Source organism: Theropithecus gelada, chromosome X (genome assembly GCF_003255815.1).
Source record: "Theropithecus gelada isolate Dixy chromosome X, Tgel_1.0, whole genome shotgun sequence".
NCBI classification, from domain to species: Eukaryota; Metazoa; Chordata; class Mammalia; order Primates; family Cercopithecidae; genus Theropithecus; species Theropithecus gelada.
The window spans coordinates 95,573,674-95,595,102 of NC_037689.1; the positions used below are offsets into that span (position 1 = coordinate 95,573,674).

The window sequence follows — 21,429 nt, forward strand, 5'->3', positions numbered from 1 at the left end:
TTAAACTACAACCAGAAAGTTATGGAATCTTCCCAAGATGTTATTACAGGACTTGAAAGGAAGATTTGGCATTGCATGTCTGGGAGCAATGGTGAAGAAAACCAAAAAACAATTTTATGTTCATACCCTCACTGAGGTGAGACTTCTCAATAAACTAGTTATTAATAGTTATACATGCCCTTTTTGAAACTACTTTTGCTTTTTTAAAAAAGCAAAAATATGTAATATCATCATATAAAAGAAAAGGGATGATATGCTTCTCAATTTGAAATGGGTGATTGTAATAAGGACACATAAGTTTGCAGCAGTGTGTGTTCAAAAAATAAGCTGATCAGACATACACACACACACGCGCGCGTGCACGAGATTTATTGTACTTTAAAAATAATGAACACCGGATCACCTGAGGTCAGGAGTTTGAGACCAGCTTGACCAACATGGCAAAACCCCATCTCTGCTAAAAAATACAAAAATTAGCCTGGACATGGTGTCACATGCCTGTAATCCCAGCTACTTGGGAGGCTGAGGCAGGAGAATCACTTGAACCCAGGAGGCTCAGGCCACAGTGAGCAGAGGTTGCGTGACTGCACTCCAGCCTGGGTGACAGAGCAGGACTGCGTCTCAAAAAAATAATAAACAAAAATAAACAGTTCAGTTCCTGTGCAAAAAATAGAATAAAGTTGTTATAGTAGCCCTCACTTATCTGAGAAGAATACACTCCAAGACCCGGCCCCCCCAATCCCCCCAGCCCCAGTGGATGCCTGAACCCTATATACGATGTTTTGTTTTTTTCCCTATACGTACATACCTATGATAAAGTTTAATTTATAAATTAGGCACAGTAAGTGATTAGCAACAACAATAATGAAATAAAACAATTCAGTAAAATAGGGGTTACTTGAAAACAACTACCATGATACCACGACAGTTATCTGATCACTGAGATAGCTGCTAACTGACTCCTGGGCAAGGAGCATCTGTAGCAAGGAGACACTGAACAAAGGGCACCGTGCTACTCAGAAAGGCATGCAATTTAAAATGTATGAATTGTTTGTTTCTGGAATTTTCCATGGAATCTTTTCAGACCATAGTTGACTATGGGTAACTGAAGCCACGGAAATTGAAACTGTGGATAAGGTAGGGACTACTGTTTTGCCTTCCTGCAGTTATGCAAGAAGTTGGCAGGGGAATTGATTCGTTATTTAATTTGATAACGAAAAAAGAAGAATACTAGGATTCAAAAGTTGAATTACCAAATGATGAATTTGTCAACTCATTCCCTGCACTCCAAGTATCAGCAAATTAAGAGTTCCAGTTCCCTCATTTGCCACATTTTTATACTCGGTGGGCTGCCATTACTGTTCTCATGTGTCACTTTTGTTACAGTTACCTGACTGCACTCTCATGAGGACAGTTCTTGAAAAGCCGCTTCCATCCCACACTTGCTTTGTGCCTGTGCTTGGCACTGAAGAAGACACAGATACACATTTGACCTCATGATGGTGCTCTGGAAGCCAAAATGATTCCTTTCCCTCTCCCCTTCCTGACTGGGCTTGTGTTTCTGTGTCTTATGAAGATGGTTAACTATATTTTATGGTGTTATATTCTTAGGTGGCAATCTAGTTGAAGTCCATAAGTAAGGAGCTAGGTCTTTTGTAGAGAAGCTGAATTTATTCAGTGTTATTCAGAGGTAGTCTCAGACAGCAAAGCAAAACTTGAAAAGCAGATTTCCCCCTGGCTTTTGAAAAATCTCTCTTCTCTTTTTTGTGACTGTTCTTTGGGAATTGGACTTTATGGGCTCTAAAATGTAAATTCAGAAAGAAATGAATGTGTAATTGTTGCTTCATTATCTTGTGTCATTCTTGGCTTTGGCTCTCCAAGTGGAAGCATTTCAATTGCAAGTAGACTTATATTGAATGCTGATGTTCTTTCCTGTCTTCCACCTGTGATGAGGCCTTGTTTTACTGATGTGGCTGGCCCTTGCCAAGGTCCTTCAGCACCTCAAAAGCAGATTGTGAGATCCACACATATCTGCACCTAGCATGATTTTTTTTTTTTTTTAAGACACAGCATCTCACTATGTTGACCCACACTGGCCTTGAACTCTTAAACTCAAGAGATCCTCCCACTTCGACCTCCTGAGTAGTGGAGGCTACAGGTGCGCACCACCACACCCAGCAATTAGCATGGTTTTGTCGTTGGCGGTATATGCTCTAGAGCAGGAGTTGGCAAACATTTTCTATAAAGGGCCACGGAGTAAATATTTTAGGCATTGTGGGCCATAAGGTCTCTTATTGCAACGACTCAACTCTGCTGCTGTGGCATTAACACAGCTATAAGCAAAACATAATGAATGATCTTGTCTGTGTTTCCGTAAACATAGGGACTAAAATTTGAATTTTGTGAAATTGTTATGTAGCACAAAATATTATTCTTTTTAAAATGTGAAAATCATCCTTAGCACGTCGGCTGTTAAAAAACAGCCGGTAGGCCGGGCGCGGTGGCTCAAGCCTGTAATCCCAGCACTTTGGGAGGCCGAGACGGGCGGATCACGAGGTCAGGAGATCGAGACCATCCCAACATGGGCTAACATGGTGAAACCCCGTCTCCACTGAAAAATACAAAAAACTAGCCGGGCGAGGTGGCGGGCGCCCGTAGTCCCAGCTACTCGGGAGGCTGAGGCAGGAGAATGGCATAAACCCGGGAGGCGGAGCTTGCAGTGAGCTGAGATCCGGCCACTGCACTCCAGCCTGGGCGACAGAGCAAGACTCCGTCTCAAAAAAAAAAAACCCAGCCGGTAGGCTGGATTCAATCACAAGAAATGTAGTCTGACTTCTTCTACTCAAGGCATCTCAGGGTCCTAATGCTGGTTCTGTCACTTCACAACTGTGTGACCTTCAACAAGTTAATTCACCCAAATTACCCTCAGTTTCTTTACCTGGCCAATAAAATAGGTTGGTGTGGAAATTTCAATATAAATCTCTTCGAACACTGCCTGCCATATAGTAAGCATTCAATAAATGGTAGGTATTATTAATATTCCTACCTCCAAAAACATCTTTGTTTTATCTTTTCAGAGATTAAACTCAGATTACTTTGGTACGTGGTTTTGAATTGAGTTAGGTTTGTTCTTTTTCAAAGTTTGTTTTCTGCTTACTTTTCCCTTCACGAGCCTTCCATGCCCTTAGTAAATGATTGATTCCGATAAGACACACAGAGTATTTCAAAGGTCTCTTTGAAATATTAATTATTTAAAATATCGAATGTGAGATTTTTTTTTTCCAGAGGCATAAACAGTGGTTTTTCTGGTAAGTGTTAACCTGCAGGTTTATTGGGTGCTTGTTTATTTATAGAATGTGTAATTTTCATCTCTCAATCTTCTAGCATATAGGTAGCTGGGAAAAAATGAATACACATAAACTTTTTTTTAACCACCATTTGCTATCAAACTCTCTTTTGCAAAGTGTCAAAAGGTGCTTTTGGCTGAAATTTTCTTCATTGAAACTCTACCGTTAGAAATAACAAGCTTCTCTTTAAGATATACATACATTAGGGAAAGTTAACTCACCGATTCAGTTCCCCTAACAAACTTTTAGGTAACACCTACCATGTAGACATTTTGGGAGAAATTGCTTCATCCATCCTTCATCATTTATCAGTTTGGGGTATAATATCCACTTATGACCCCTCATACAGTATTTATTCCATGACAAAATGTATCTAAAACATTAATTTTAAAAGTATTTAGGAAGAGTAGTATTCACTATGAAGTTTATCTGGGATTTGGTGATTTACCTCACTATAGGAAACTGTTAATTACCCGTTCTGGCAAGGAGATGAGATAATAGAATGAATGAACTCTCTAACCGACATATTCCCCTATGCTTTTAACTTTAATTGCTCTGAGATTAATTTTCTTTTTGGTGGATACCACTGTGCAAGGCCTCAACCTGGGAATGTAATGTTTTTCTGTTTTGTTTTACAAACTTTCAACTACTGCATAATGTAATTGCTATACTGCCCCTAGCTCATCCTGTGGATTCTGGTAATTTCTTCTAAGCTCCTGTGTCCTCTTTTCCGTCTTGAAAGTTTTCTTCTTTTGAATAAGAGCATCTGCCTTCATTATTTTCCATAGAACTTTATACTTTCTATTTATGCCCTCTTCTAATCTCTTTGGAATATCTTGATTTTGTTAAACACTTTCTGGCTGTAAATAACTTCATAGACTATTATCTTAGTTACCATCTGTTGATTTTCCAAGTCACCATTAACTCCATTCTTCACTCACTTCCAATTAAACCACAAACTAACAAAAACCTCCTGTCGGCTAGAGGCTTTCTAGGTGCTTGTGGACTGAAATATAAGTTGCTTAGGCTTTTATGATGACTATTGACACAGTGCTTTGCCAAATGGTTTGATTTCTCTAATTTCTGACTCATTTATGGTTTTACTATTACTCTTACTGATAGATATTAAGGTCTTGCAGAGCAATGTGTTATTTTCACCATATCGTGGTAACCTTTTACTTAGTCTTTATTATCTCCTATTGTTTCATGTTAAATTCTAAGTTATTTGTCAGCCCTGGGCCGTCATGTTTGTTAGATCTCAGAGAAGGAGTTTTTGTTTTCCTCTTCTTTAATAAATGAGCAGTCTTCCAATTTTGCATTATCTACAAATCTGTATATCTTGCAGCACATTCTTAATCTGGACCATGATAGATACTGTGAAAAAGATTGAATCTAGCACTAGTTTTTCTTGTGCTCCACTTGTCATCGCCTTCTTATGCTGTCAACTTCCATTTACTACTGCTGATGACCTTGCTCACAAAACAATTCTACATTTCTATTTATTCTTTTACCAATAATGACCAAATTGACCATCCGACTTTGCCTAGAGTTCTATGCAGAATAATATTTGTCACTGCAAATTAAATTGTATTTGTCACATAATTGATTTCTCTCCCAATCTGGTCCATTTTGCATACTACCGTGAGGCTGATCTTAAATGCCACCTTTGTCACATCACTGTCCTGTTGAAGATCAATCAGTAGGTTTTTAGAGTCCATTGAAGCACATTCAAGTTTCTTAAAATGATATCCAAGCTCCTTTAGAACTTTGCTCTGATCTTACCTATCCAACTGTAACTCCTTATATTTCATCTCTATTTCTCCTCTCATGCTTTATCATGGATACCATCCATATTTTATTTCAGGTGGCTATACTGATTCAAAATGGCCTCAACTCTTTTTACCCCCTTAAAATTATGTGCTATGAATAGGCAAAACTAATATATGATGATAGATATTCAGACATATGTTTCATCTGAGTGGTAGGGGCAAAAGAGAATTTTCTGGCGAGATGGAAATGTTCAGTATCATGATTGTGGTGGTAGTTACATGGATGTATGCATTTTTCAAGACTCTTCAAACTGTACAATTAGTATCTTTCCATTTCAACATTTGTAAATTTACACACACACACGTACACACACAGAGTGCACATGTATGTGCACTAGGAGTTCAGATATTTAGATTTATCTGTGAACCAGTATGGTCTGTTTTTGTTTTTTTTTTTAATCTGTTTTTGTGTCTTTTACATGAAATTATAATGCCTAAAGTGCTCTAGAAATGTAATGTTTTCAGAGACTTAAGTCCCATTTCTTCCATGAAATCTTCCCCAACTCCTCAAGCCCACAGAAAGCATAGTTTTATTTTTTAAAATGATTTCATATGTGCAAGTATTATCTCACATGGAAGGGTCCTACTTTCAGTAAGAAGCCTTTTGCTTCTATGGGATCATTTAACAGTGATTGGTTCATAGCAACTTTTTTCAACTTTGAGCAGCTCAACTTTTGCAGAAAACTTTAAATATACAATCGAGAATTAAAGGAGGCTATAACAGTGAATTAAAACCATTATGCCTGGGTTGTTAAGATTTTAAGGAATGATTTTTATAGTATTGGCTTTACTTTAGTAATTTTCAAGGTGTGATAAACTGGAATAGGGTCTTAGGGAATGAGAGAGTCCAGGGCACTTGGTGCTTGAGTTCCTAGAGGTGTAAGGGCTATTCTAATTAATAATGTTTGATAAAAAGGAAGGAGAGCACAGAGTAGTTTCAAAAACTATGAAGAGTCAGATATTTTGCCCTACTTGCATGCCAACAAGTTAGCTGGCTGCAGTGTCAGTGATGCCGGCAGAATACACAAGACTCCTGGGTCAGAGACACATAACTCTGTTATTCATGATACAGCAAGCAATATGAGCTTCACGTTCACATTGTTTTCCTCTGCCCTCCAACTCCCAGAGTTGGAAAGCAAACCTAGACCAGGGTTGCGAAGGCAAACCTAGGTGGATGCTGCACTCATGGTGGGTTTGTGTCATTGCTGAGGAATCCCATGCTTAGGGAACCCAAATCTTTTATGATGGACTGAACACAAACCTGCCTGACATTTGTCCTAGAGGGAGATATAACCTGTCTGCAAAGCAAATGAACGTGCTGTCTTCTCTAGAGGAAGACACTGTGTCTTCCAAGGTTGTTTTCTGTAAAAACATCCTTGAAAAGATAGTACAGAAAGGCCATCAGTGCCTCTGTTCAGAAAATGTGCAGAAATGTGAGAAACCCATAAAGAATTGTCTGTAAGTATGTACTAGGCAATAGAGAATAGGCTTGCACAAAGGTATTAGAGGTAATTAATTTACCTAGTGCTAATTGTAATCTGTATCATCTCTAAACCCTTTTGTGAAAATTAAGACAACACAACACAAGTAAATGCTGATACTGAAAATTAAGCAGCAGGCATTCGGCATCTAACTAAATGACAAATACTGTGGGAAACATGAAAAAGAAGGTACAACCCATGCCTTTTATTTGATCTGATGATAAGTAGCTCACGCAAAGCCCACAGACTGCATGCAGCCCACCTAACTCCTTAGTGATATCTGTGACTTTCAGGCTGATTAGAAAGTTTCTTCTAAAGTGTTACCTCTCAGATGTGCCCGTAAGTTATCATTTTAGTAGCTAAAAGCATTACCAAATTTTCCCTTGATATTCTTTCACTCAGTTAAATAGGTATTGTATGTTGTAAAAAACACATTTTTTGCACATGTGTTCAATAAAGTTTTTGTCTTTTTTAATGAAATAAATACATAAACAATTTTTTTTTCTTGAAGTTGAACTCGTAGGCCAAAAAAACCTACTCACTACTAATTACATCTAAGTAAGAATTAATGGTTCTATGAACTTGGAAATTCTAAGTGAACTGTCAACCTCAAATTAAATCACATACAAAATTTCACTGAAATCCATTCAAAATGAAGAATAACTTCTTTCAAAGGATCATGTTGACTCCCATTTTGTTTTAGGAAGACTAACTGAAATATAATCAATCCCATGATTATATTCATAAAACCTTGATTCAGTAAGCTTAGACATTTTACGAAAAACATTCAACTTCTTTGAAACTTATCATGGAGCAAAAGAAAAAGTAATGGGGGACTGAAGCCTGCATTTCTTTCCTTTAATACATCAGTGATATTTACAAAGATTTTTTTTTTTTTAGCATAACTATTTAGCATATGTATTCTCACAAGGGACAATATTACCTCAAAAGGGATGAATACTGGTTCTTGGGAATGTGGGTGGAAAAACATCTTAGATATTGCAATGGTTTGTAGCCTTCCAAAGGACCGCAGTACCTAAACAGATGTACAAGATATCTATGGCATTAAATGTTAACAGTAGGGGGCGTTAGAAAAAATATCTAAAAAGACTCCCAGTGGGAGGAAGACGATAATGAAAAAAGGTTGCGAGACACTGATCTAGCATAATATTCTGACAAGTACAGTGAGGTGGCAACTATTAAATTAAGCAAAGGTATTTATTTTTAATTCCTCTTGACTTTATTTATTTTGAGACAGGGTCTCACTCTGTCACCCAGACTGGAGTGCAGTGACACGCTCATGGCTCACTGCAGCCCCAACCTTCCAGGCTCAAGTGACCATCCCGCCCCAGCCTCCTGAGTATCTGGAACTATACAGTGCACACGCCACCACACCCAACTATTTATTTATTTTTTTTGTATGTGTATTTTTTGTAAAGATGGGGTTTCACCATGTTGTTCAGGCCAGTCTCGAACTCCTGAGCTCAAGTGATCCTCCCACTTCAGCCTCCCAAAGTGCTGGGATTACAGGCGTGAGCCACCGTGCCCAGCCTCCTCTCAACTTTTTGTCATATTTGTTTTTTCATCTTTTTATCTAATTACAATATAATAGCATTGAATAATTTTAATAAAACAATATAATGATATACATTTTTATGTCTGCATATTATTTAGGTAAATCATAAATTTTTTTTCAGTAATTTGCATATATTTACTTTTCTACATAGTCTTTATAATTATCATTTTTGTAAGGATACATAAAATTTCACTTGTGCTGTCATCCTTGCCTTCTTGTACTTACATATCTCTAAAAATTCCTTCCCTGTCTTCTTTGCAATTCTGCTTCTCCTGACTGCCTGTTAAAAGTTGGGTTTCTCTGATTCTGGGGAGGGGATTAGGAAGACATTAGTCAAAAGACACAAAATTTCAGTTGGACAAGAGGAATAAGCTCAAGAGATCTATTGTACATCATGGTAACTGTAGTTAATAACAATATATTGTGTATTCAAAAATTGCTCAGAGATTTTAAGTATCTGACTACCAAAAAATGGTGACATATGTTAAATAGCTTGATTTATCCATTCCACAGTGTGTATGTATATTAAAACATCATGGTGGGGTACGGTGGCTCATGCCTGTAATCCCAGCACTTTGGGAGGCCGAGGTTGACTGATCACTTGAGGTCAGGAGTTTGAGACCAGCCTGGCCAACATGGTGAAACCTTGTTTCTACTAAAAATACAAAAAAAAATTAGCTGGGCATGGTGGTGCACACTTGTAATCCCAGCTACTTGGGAGGCTGAGGCAGGAGAATCACTTGAACTTGGGAGGTGGAGGTTGTAGTCAGTCTCAATTACACCACTGCACTCCAACCTCAGCAACAGAGGGAGACTCTGTCTCAAAAAAAAAAAAAAGAAAGAAAAAAAGAAACCATATCATATACTGGGTGTGTGCGTATGTATAAAATTTTTACTTGTCAATTAATAATTCTTAAATATTTTTTAAAAAGTTGAGGTTCTCTGGAATTGCATCTTCTATTCTCTCCTCCTTCTAATATACTTTTTCAGGGTAGGTAATCTCATCCACCATCCAGTGACACCCAAATCTTTAACTCCAGCCCAGAGTTCACTCTTGCATTTCAGACCCACATTTCCAACTTCTTTTTCGTTATTTCTACTTGTATATTCCTTAGACATATCAAAGAGATCACATTTTCTCGTACTTGTTTATCCCTGGTCATCTAAACTCCTCTCCTTAATCTTACCCTCCTTCTCCTGCCAGCTAAGTCCTATTGACTGTATTAATGCCTTCAAAATGTCCATCCCCTCCATTCACTTTGCTCTCTGGTTAGTTCAGGCTATGTGTTATTTAGACAATTACGCTATGCAATTAAAAATTTCCCTGCCTTTTTTTTTTTTTTTTTTTTTGAGATGGAGTCTCGCTCTGTCACCCAGGCTGGATGGAGTGCAGTGGCGTGATCTTAGCTCACCGCAACCTCCGCCTCCCAGGTTCAAGCGATTCTCCTGTCTCAACCTCCCAAGTAGCTGGGATTACAGGCGCCTGCCACCACGCCTGGCTAATTTTTTTTTTTATTTTTAGTAGGGACGGGGGTTTCACCACGTTGGTCAGGCTGGTCTTGAACTGCTGACTTCAAGTGATTCTCCCGCTTCAGCCTCCCAAAGTGCTGGGATTACAGGTGTAAGCCACTGTGCCCGGCCAAAATTTCCCTGCCTTTTGTCTTGCCATCCTCTGAGTCATTCTCCACAATGCTGTCCAACAAGTCTTTCTAAAGAGTAAATCTGATCAGGTCACTTCCTATTGTTTATAGTTGATATGCCCAGTACAGTAGCCACCATCTGCATGTGGCTATTGTGTGCCTGAAATGTAACTAATCTGAATTGACATGTGCAGAAGTAAATATGTACTAGATTTCTAAGAGTTAATCTGATAAGAAGAATGTAAAATACATCATTTTGAAAATACATTTGGCTGAATGTTTACTTAATGTATTAAAAATTAATTTGGCCAGGTGAGGTAGCTCACATCTGAAATCCCAGTACTTTGGGAGGCTGAGGCAGGCAGACCACCTGAGGTCAGGAGTTCGAGACCAGCCTGGCCAACATGGTAAGACCCTGTCTCTACTAAAAATACAAAAATTAGCTAGGCGTGGTGGTGGGCGCCTGTAATCCTAGCTACTTGGGAGGCTGAGGCAGGAGAATTGCTTGAACCCAGGAGGTGGAGGTTGTAGTGAGCGGAGAGCGCACCACGGCACTCCAGCCTGGGCAACAGAGCGAGACTCTGGCTCAAAAAGAAAAAAAAAAAATTTACCTTTTTTAATTTTTTTAGTATTACTACCAGAATATTTAGCATTATTTATGTGGTTCACATTTATGGCCTGTATTTTATACGTAGTGAATACTACCGGCTTATAGAATAGTGTTCAAGCCCCATATCGTAGAATTTTCATCTTTCATCAACTGGCCACTAATGCCTAGTTCATTTCAACTTCTGCCAGCTATTGAGCAAAGAGAACTGGGCTTGGTATCAGACTGATCTGAGTTCATACCTGGGCCTCTCCACCACAGTTGAAAAACATACAGTACTTATCCCAGTGTGTTGTGAGGATTAAAATATCTAACAACTGTAAAGTGTCTACTGCATACGATTTAATTCTCCCAGGTACATTCTAGCCATACCAAACTACCTTCAGGTCTTCTTTTTTTTTCCTATTGAAAAGAGCAGGTGGCCGGGCGCAGTGGCTCAAGCCTGTAATCCCAGCACTTTGGGAGGCCGAGACGGGCGGATCACGAAGTCAGGAGATCGAGACCATCCTGGCTAACCCGGTGAAACCCCGTCTCTACTAAAAAAATACAAAAAACTAGCCGGGTGAGGTGGCGGGCGCCTGTAGTCCCAGCTACTCGGGAGGCTGAGGCAGGAGAATGGCGTAAACCCGGGAGGCGGAGCTTGCAGTGAGCTGAGATCCGGCCACTGCACTCCAGCCTGGGCGACAGAGCGAGACTCCGTCTCAAAAAAAAAAAAAAAAAAAAGAAAAGAGCAGGTGATACTTCAGATGTGTCTGTAACCTTAATGATTTTTTTTTTTTTTCCGAAGATGGAATCTCACTCTGTTGCCCAGGCTGGAGTGCAGCGGTACAATCTTGGCTCACTGTAACCTCTGCCTCCCAGGTTCAAGTTCAAATGATTCCCTTGCCTCAGCCTCCCGAGTGGCTGGGACTACAGGCGCCCACCACCACGCCTGGCTAATTTTTATATTTTTAGTAGAGTCTGGGTTTCACCATGTTGGTCAGGCTGATCTTGAACCCCTGACCTCAAGTGAGCCACCCACCTCGGCCTCCCAAAGTGCTAGGATTACAGGCAAGAGCCACCATGCGCCACCTCTTAATGAATGCTACAAGTACACTATCCCCCTTCCGTGTTTACTTAATGGGCTGTACTTCATTTTTCCTGTTTTCACCAAATATTAGACCTGAGAACCTCAGCGTTTCTCTTCATTTTTTTTTCATTCAATACCCCGTCCTAGAGAGTTTATTGTAAAAGAATAAATTATTATAACATTGAAGAAGTCTCAAATCAAATGCAGAACATAATCAAAAAAGATTTTAGCTTGCTGTTATCCCATAAGAAAATGTATTTTCAGCTGGGTGCGGTGGCTCACGCCTGTAATCCTGGTATTTTGGGAGACCGAGGCGGGTGGATCACCTGAAGTCAGGAGTTCAAGACCAAGGCCTGATCAACATGGAGAAACCCCATCTCTACTAAAAATACAAAATCTAGCCAGGTGTGGTGGCGCATGCCTATAATCCCAGCTACTTGGGAGGCTGAGGCGGGAGAATCGCTTGAACCCCAGACGCAGAGGTTGTGGTGAGCCGAGATCGCACCATTGCACTCCAGCTTGGGCAACAAGAGCAAAACTCTGTCTCAAACTAAACTAAAATAAAATAAAATGTATTTTCATTTGTGATCTCATACCCCATAGTTAATTTTTTAAACAAAGTAGGATTTAGATTTAACTTTGGAGTAGCATCAGAAATAATGTCCTTTCCCTCTTCCCTCCTTCTTCTCTTAACCCTCTTGCCTGCAAATTGTCATCTACCTCAGACTCACACATTTAGCTACCCTCAAGGTAGCCACCTATTTGGGGTCCTTTTCATCAGCTAGGCCAGTTAGGAAGAGCAGGCTGAGCTCACTGGGAATTATGCACAGTGTGGTAGAGGCTTTCTGGCCATTGACACCTTGAGACAAACTCTAACAAATTTTAGAGGTGTTTTTCATGGCCAGAGTTGTCAAAGATAGGAGGAGGGTAAAATGTTTTAAATGCTGTTTCTGTTAGGAATTTCCACGAGCATCTTCTGAGCTCATGAAGCTCCTGTCAGATTTACATAATATCCCTAAATTAAATATCCCTAATTAAACTCATGGCTCCTTAACAGTTCTTTCCCACAGGAAAAGTGTAGACACACAACAGCATTCTAAAAAGGAAGTGGGACTCTGGCTGATGTCTCTAAAAGTTAAAATGTGGCCTTTCAGATAATGTGGTCACCTTTTCTTTATACGGTGTCAGCATCTCAAAATGGTAAAGGATATGGATTAGGTAAGAATTGAATGCAAATGTGTTTTGCAAATAGTGTTTTCTAAAATAATTGCAGATGACGGTTGAATGCCGAAAGTATTAATACAATCAGTATTTAACCTTGTGTAACTCCGCTTCATCAAATCACGCCCTGCACATTGATTGCATTAAGCTGGGTCAGTGGTTTCTTGCTTAGGAATATCTTATAAGAATCTTAACAGGAAGGCAGCAGTAGCTGATCAGCTACTGTTTATTTGCATACTGAGCGTGTCATCAATAATACAAAAGACAAGGTCTTTAAGTTGAGAGAACAGTGGGATTGGCATGAATTTTGCTTAATGGTGCATAATAAGCAAAGTAGTCTGTGGTGCCAGAAACTGACAGGATCCATTATGTTAAAACAGATATATGTCTTTAATTTAGGGATATTATGTAAATCTGACAGGAGTTTTTCCCTTTATTTTCCTGTAGTTTAACTTTAATTGCTGCAAGATTAATTCTGATTTCTCCCTTTCACCAGAGGGTGATGAGACTGGCGTGATGGATAATCTTCTGGAAGCCCTACAATCAGGTGCAGCATTCAGAGACCGACGAAAGAGGATTCCAAGGAATCCAGGTAAAACACGTTCCACCTCACATAGTATTGTAAAATATGAATGTTCAGAGCAAAGTAGCAACACCAAAAAAAAAAAATAAGGAAAATAAAAATACTTCTTCATGAAGACTTTTTTTAACAGTTGATCTCAGCTCATGTGTGAAATCTCAGCAGGCATCTACATGATTGCAGGTTTCAACTTGGTAAATGTATCTTCAAATAACTGTAGACTTTACAGCAAAAATCGGAAACCAGGACTCCCACTGTGTTTAATATTAAATATTTTAATTGTTATTTTATGAGCATGTGGTTTAGGTGGAAAGTAGTTTAAAACCATAAATGTAATTAAATCATTAAAAGTAATTGGCCCTAAGGATATCACATTAGCTATTCACAGGTAAGGAAACTGAGACAATGTTTGCTTCGAGAGACAGTTTTGGTTTTGCAGCTCAGTCTGTTCTCTGTGATCTATGTTAATAAAGGGAGGAGAGGCACAGATAATCCAAGATCCCCTCAAATCCCCAAGTTTTTGTTTTTGTATTTGATTAGTAACAGTTAAAACCACACTATGAAAATAGATCTCAGGGGAAGAAAAAACATAAAAGAAGTAAAACAACCTCCCTCACCTAAGTGAACTAGAAAGTTGTCCACTTTCTCTGTTCATATCCTATGAAAGAAGTAAATAATGTAATAGCTCCTCTAAGGATAATCCAAGTAGGCTGAACTGTCTGCCTCCTCTCAGTAAGGTTTTCTATTTTTAGTTCGTATCTTTCTTGAAGTAAAGAAAGAAATTAGGTATGTTGGTTTTAAGACTCCTCTTCATGGGCTATAAAGTTATATGGAGAAGTAAATGAAAAATGGAAAATTAATAGTAAATATGTAAACTCTACTTCATTTAGATTAATAAGATTTGCCTTAAATAGCCTGCAATTCCAAAAATATTCTGTATTTGGACTGGAAGTTACCATGTGTCATTGAATGGAAATTGGTAGCTCTTAAAACCATTGTACTGCAACAAACGAGTGAGAGAAATGGGGCCCAGAACATAGTTGTCCAGGAAAGCTTTTGGCAGTGGTGACCTTGATGGCAGAAGACAATATAAGTTATATTCATCTTTTTGACATTTGGGTGAATCCTGGTGGATATTGGGTAACATTCTGCCTCTGCTATTTATGGATGATCCCTGAGAGACTAGCCTAAAGATAAGATTTGATTGAGAGGAAGGAAGTGTTTTGGTTGGAGTATAAGACTACTTTTATGTGTATGAATGCATCGTAGATGGCCTACAAAAGGGGTGGAAGACTGGAGGAAAAAAAGAATGGAAATCTGTATTTATAAGTTCATATTCATTTTTAAGGTAATGCTGCATGGCAGAATACCAGGAGCACTACTCACCTATAACTATGAGGCAGCCATTCCACTTATCCGCAGCCTTTGTCTGTAAATGAGAATGTTCTACCATGCCATCAGAAGCCCCTACTACCTCTTAAGGAAAATAAAAACCTTCACTGCTCTTTCTGGAACTATCAGAGCAATAGTAGTCAGTGAAAGGTGAACTGAAATAATTTTTGTATCAATTCATTTCTCTGTTAAGCAGCTGATAAGTAAAAACATGTTATTCTGGGCCATAAAAGAACTGCCATAATTTTTCTAGGCTGTTTATTTTAAAAATGCACATTTGCTAAAGCCCTTGTCTGATTAGTCTCACACCTCATACTGATTCTAGAAAAACTGTACTTGGAGAGAGAGATCATTCCATGGGGTTTCTGTGAGTTTGGTACTCAAGGGAATATAGTGTTGTCAACTGTGAAACACCAAGAATATATTCACAAACTGCATAATTTTATAGTACTGATTCCAAGTAATCTAAATTGGGATTTCCTGTGGATTGTAGCTGGAGTGCCTCCATGAACACATAGGGTTAAAAATATCACTCCATTTAGCTGTGGCAGTTGTTCCAAGTGGCAGCAGCCAAAGCAAATGTCCAGAGGTAAAACGAAACTCCAAGGCAGGCAGTGGCAGTGGTTGGGAAAGCACCTTGGTTATCAGTAGAAAAGCTGGAAGTGAGGGAGAGGGGACAGAAGGCACAGAGTTTACAAGTCTGCCAAAAAACTCTGTCTGCCTCTTTCTAGAAGAAGCGGAACCAGGGACTTTACAGATTTCCTCCTTGCCTCAGCCCTTCCTAGCTAGATCATCTTTTCCTGCTAGTCCTCTGTTATTTTTACTTTCTTGGGCACCTGATTTGTTTCCTTTCCAAGATCCCATTGACTTGGTATTGTTACACTTTCCCTGTTCAACACTGACATCCTTGATCTTTTCCAACAACCTCCACTTCAGTATGATGAGATAAAAGCAGAAAAGCCAAATTATAAAGAAGGCTATTTTCCCCCAAGTAAAGTAAAATAAAAGGAAAATCCAAAAAAACTCTAAAATCAGAGTCAACCACAATCAGCAAAGATGTTCTTACTGCTCTGCTTGCCATTTTCATTACCATCACTTATAGATGGGAATTACTGTTATGTAAAATACAGAGCTCTACCATTGTGTTTCTAATTGTAATCTTTTTATTTATTATTTATTTATTATTATTTTTTGAGATGGAGTCTTGCCCTGTTGCCCAGGCTGGAGTACAGTGGCGCGATCTCGGCCCACTGCAACCTCCACCTCCCGGGTTCAAGAGATTCTCGTGCCTCAGTCTCCCCAGTATCTGGGATTACAGGAACGTACCACCATGCCCAGCTAATTGTTGTATTTATATTTTCTTCTTCTTCTTTTTTTTTCATGTTTATATTTTGAGACAGAGTCTCTCTCTGTCACCCAGGCTGCAGTGCAGTGGCATGATCTCGGCTCACTGCAGCCTCCACCTCCTGGGTTCAAGTGATTCTGCTGCCTCAGCCTCCTGAGTAGCTGGGACTACAGGTGCCTGCCACCACGCCTAACTAGTTTTTGTATTTTTAGTAGAGATGGTGTTTCGCCAGGTTGGCCCAGCTGGCCTCAAACTCCTGACTCGTGATCCACCCACCTCGGCCTCCCAAAGTGCTGGGATTACACGCATGAGCCACCCATGCCCAGCCAAATTGTTGTATTTTTAGTAGAGATGGGGTTTCGCCCTATTGCCTAGGCTGGTCTCAAACTCCTGACCTCAGGTGATTTGCCCACCCGGGCCTCCCAAAGTGCTGGGAGTACAGGTGTGAGCCACCGTGCCCAGCCATCTAATTGTAATGTTTTTAATTTTATATGTAAACAAAATAAGGTGATAGTCTGTATTCTTCATTAGAAAATCAAAATGTTAATAAATGGTATGATTAGTTGCCTAAATTATAAATCGCCCACTCTGAGCCTGTGCCCCCTACCCAAGACCTACCATGTTTAGTAACTTAGAAGGAGCTTCCAAATATTGCCTCCAGCCCATTCAGCAGAATGTGCTGTTTCAGTTAAGTACCAAAAGACATTTCAAGGCAGACTATCATATCGGTAATGATAATTGAAAAAATTTTTTTAAATAAGAAACAAACAAAAAGGCTGGGCATGGTGGCTCACGCCTACAATCCCAGCACTTTGGGAGGCCGAGGTGAGAGGATCATCTGTAGTCCCAGCTACTCAGGAGGCTGAGTGGGAGGATTGCTTGAGCCCGGTAGGCAGACGTTGCAGTGAGTAGAGATCATGCCACTGCATTCCAGCCTGGATGACAGAGCCAGACCCTGACTCAAAAAAAAGAAAAAAGAAAATATTAACTGGTGTATCACAGCCCCCAAAGAGTTGAAATGTACACAGGTAATAAATAGTGACGCTGGTTGTACTGGTGCATACTAGCTGAATATTAACCCAGATCACAAGCTTTGCTGGTGTCAAAATCAGAGATTAGGAAATGAGCCCCTAAATATTCATTTATTGTACATCTGCTGTGTAAAAGGTACTATGCTATACATGACGAGGGAAGATGTAGAAATAATTAAGATAAGATTTCCTTTAATTATAAGACCCTGTGTATTATAGGAACCATAAGAAGCACAGAAAGAATACAGAATAAGTAAGGCAGAAGATAGTAAGTATCATACAAGAGGTGTTAATAACATACTTCGTGACTTCAGAGGATGGGACTAGCATGCATTATCAGATATATCAGAAAAATAATCATGGAGGAAAAGACTGAAGGATGGGTTGGGATTCCAACAGTGAGAGCTGGAGTTGGGGATAGTGGGCATTTTAGTCAAAAGAAATGTCATTACAAAAAACAGAGGCAAGAAAGTTCAAAGCATTTTTCAACAATGGCAAACAGTACAGTAAGAAAATAGGATATATATAGTATAGAAGTATAGAGGTAATTCTGGAAAATTAGGTTGGCTTCATATCATGGAGTGCTTGAATGAGTGACTAAGGTGTTAACTTATAATTCTTTAAGCAATGGGGATTTATTGAAGGTATTTAAGCAGTGGAGGGACACAATCAAAGTTATGCATTAGAACATTTAATCTAAAGGAGTATAAGTATTCAATTAGGAGTCTATTGTCATATTCTTAGTTGGAGATAATTTAGAGGGAGAGGAGTAGTCAAGAGGCAACCATAACCCTACAGCTTTGAGTATGACTGGCTAAGAAGACGGTTGGGTTACTAAACTATTATTATTTTATTATTTTATTTTATTTTATTTTTTTGAGAACGAGTCTCACTCTGTCGCCAGGCTGGAGTGCATTGGCGTGATCTCGGCTCACTGCAACCTCCACCTCCCAAGTTCAAGCAGTTCTCCAGCCTCAGCCTCCAGAGTGGCTGGGATTGCAGGCATGAACCACACCCAGCTAATTTTTTTTATTTTTAGTAGAGATGAGGTTTCATCATATTGGCAAGGATGGTCTTGATCTCCTGACCTCGTGATCTGCCAGCCTTAGCCTCCCAAAGTGCTGGGACTACAGGTGTGAGCCACCGCACCCGGACGTAAGGTTACTAAACTATTAAGATCAAGAAAAGGAGGTGATAGTAGAAGAAGGTAAATTCAGTTTTGGGTGAGTTAAACTGAAAGTGATAGCAGAAAGTTGAGGTCAGGATGTCCAGAAGGTTCTTGGAAATATAGATTTCATGACAAAATGGATTCTTGAGTGTTCTGGATATAGTGTGGATAGGGGAAGGGATTGTTATAGGGATTTTTAAGAGAAAAGAAAACCAAAGACAGAGCCTTGAAAACGCCTTCACTAAGGGGCTAAAAGAAGATTAGACAAGGAGCAATTGGGCAGGTAGGAGGAGAATCCAGACATTATTGTCCTAGAAACAAAGGAAGAGGGAAGTACTAAGAAGGCAGGAGAGGTGAACATTTTTAACAATGACATATGCTCTGGTGGAATAAAAAAGGGTAAAAACCAATGATTTGCTATTTGGGAGCTTTCGAATGACTTTTTGAAGAGCATCCTTTCAATATTGTGATGGAACTGAGAAGAGAATACAGAGCTATGCAGAGTAGATGGTGAGGCTATAGGGAAAGATCATATTCATTCAACAGTTGAGCAATCTTATTGAATGCCTCCTCAGTGCATTATACTGAGTAAGGTACCGAGGATACAAAATCAAACGGGAGCCTAGAGGAGCTCACATACTGTTTGGGAAAACATGAATATAAACCATGTGATCAAATTACAATGCGGTCTTCTATATGCTGTAATAGAGATAGGAACAGTAAGCCTGTGCAGCATAGGAGTTAGAGTAACCACTCCCAACCACCCACCTCTCTCCTTTGTGTCTACATAATATGGGCTATTCTTTCTAGCAGTTCGGTGGGTGAGAGGTACATCTCGTTTTTCCTTAACAACCTAGTATGGATTTATCTTCTGTGAATTTTGCTAAACCTTTCTTGATCCTGTGTTGTTACAGCCTTTGTTACCACATAAGATAATAAGTTGCATATGTTTACCATCTACTTTGTAAAGAATTGCCCATCAGGATTCCTGACTGTGTCATTGTAAGATCAAAGATAAGCTTTGGAGGAAAAAGAAGCACAGAGAGAGACACCTTGCGGGAGTGAAAACCACTCTTAAAATACAAATACACAACTCCACTTCTGTTTTATTGCCAAATAGCTATAGATACTTAGAGCTTGCTTCTCTTTCTTCAACCAACCCGACCTTTTTATTCTTTGCCCACTGTAAGTAAATATAAATGGGCTTCTCAGCAATAGGTGGATATCTAACTTAGCATTTTGGCTATGACTGGATTTTGATCTATAGTTCTAGACATTAAAAAAAACACACAAGAGAAGCATTATGAAGAAATGAAACCAGGAAACAATAAATGTATTTTGGTTTTAGAACCGCACAGGGCAACCAAGAAAACTAAATTTCACAAATCAGGGGCAACTCAGGAGACGCATGATCCTAGTTTTATGTATCAGCAAGATAACAGTATAAATGAGAAGGTATGATTTACCATTTGAGAACAGATAGGGGACAAGAAACAATGTTATACAACAGAGGAAAAGAAACCTCTCTATGTATTAGGGAAGAATAATTTCACAGCAAAACAAAACCCACATTGCCCCAGGCCTCACTGCCTCACGTAAATAACAAAACTCAAATTTTGCTGGCTCTTGTCTCCACATACACATTCAGGACCTCAGCTGCTATAAGGGCTCTCTGAAACATTTCTGGGAGTTACCAGGGGGCATTTCACAGAAACAAGCACACACCACTGTTCCTCCACCTCTGCTACAATACCATGCATTTCTACACTTGCTGTCTTCACGCCAGAATTGGACAGTGGTCATTGACAAAGTAGGGGGGAAATGCCTCTCTCTTTTCTCTTAGTGTGGCACTCCACCTGTGTACCAAGTAGTACTGCTTATGCCTCAGAGTATTACAGATCATTTTAGAGAAAGAGCTTTCAATTTTAAATGACACCCTCCCCCGTCCACCGTCACATGGGATTTGACCCAAGATGGCAAGAGCCAAAGATAAGCTCATAACAGATTCCATGTAATACTCAGCATTATCTTGATAACCAAGGTCTGTTGTGGTTTTGTGCTTGTTTTGTTTTATTATTACTAGGTCATGCTGGTCATTCATTGCAAGCTGTTTACTTCTTTCTCCCTGAAGATGAGTTCTTCTTCATGAACTTTCTCAGTCTCTGTTTTATAAATGTCAGAATCTTATACTAGCACACTAATCCCCATGGTAGTCTATAGTACATTCATTATACTGTAATATACAATTAAAATCTGGTTTTAAAAAGTAATGCAAAGAAATAAATAAAAGCATGACATTCATCCAAGTAATACTTATTAATCAAATACTAGGGGCCAGGTAACAGTGCTAGGGCCTTGGAGTACAAATGTGGGTCTTGCCCTTAAAAACTCAGATTCTCATGGTGAAAGACATGTGATGTAAATTTCATAATATAAATGTACAAAAAGTGCTAAAAAGAGCAACTAACTGCCTGGAGAATTCAAGAGAGGCTTCATGATGAAAGTGGCCTTTGATCTGAGTTTGGAAGGGTGAATAGTAGTTTGGGGGAAAACAAGAGGAATAGGCTTTTCAGATAAAGGAAATGACGAAAACATGTGATGGAGATATGAAAGAGTAAAATGGCAATGACAAAAAGTTAGTTTGTTGTAGCAAAGAGCCAGCAGGGGGTTTAAAGTAAAGGATTACATGATTTTACACACACACACACACACACACACACACACACACATACGTAAATGAGGTTGAGGCTGGGGATTGATTTTGGGGACATCTGCACATATATCTGTTTATTGAAACCTTAGGATCACCCAGAAAGAACATGTCAAATGAGAGGGTTGAGGATGGTACATTTGGGAATTATAATATTTAAGAGGCAAATAGAGAAATCAACAAAGGATACTCAGAAAAAGGAAAAAAAAAATGGAAAGGGAAGAAGAGAAGCAGTAAAAAGTGGTACCTAAGAGCTGGGCATGGTGGCATGTGCCTATAATCCCAACTGGTAAGAGGAATGCTTGAGCCCAGGAATTTGAGACCAGCCTGGGCAGCATAGTGAGACCCTCTCTTAAAAAAAAAAATAGTAGTACCTGGAAGACCAAGAGTAGATAAAATTTCAGAACGGAGAATTAGTCAACATTGTCACATT

General features: G+C 39.3%; 1 protein-coding gene across 5 annotated transcripts in view; it reads left to right on the plus strand.

Annotated features, from left to right (window-relative positions):
* The window catches only part of DIAPH2 (diaphanous related formin 2), a 931,860-nt gene that overhangs the window by 749,741 nt on the left and 160,690 nt on the right, over nt 1–21,429 (plus strand). For all 5 annotated transcript variants that reach the window (XM_025372654.1, XM_025372652.1, XM_025372653.1 and 2 more), the window contains one exon: nt 13,267–13,362. In XM_025372654.1, the coding sequence (XP_025228439.1) occupies nt 13,267–13,362 (96 nt within the window). The remainder of the gene's footprint in view (nt 1–13,266; nt 13,363–21,429) is intronic.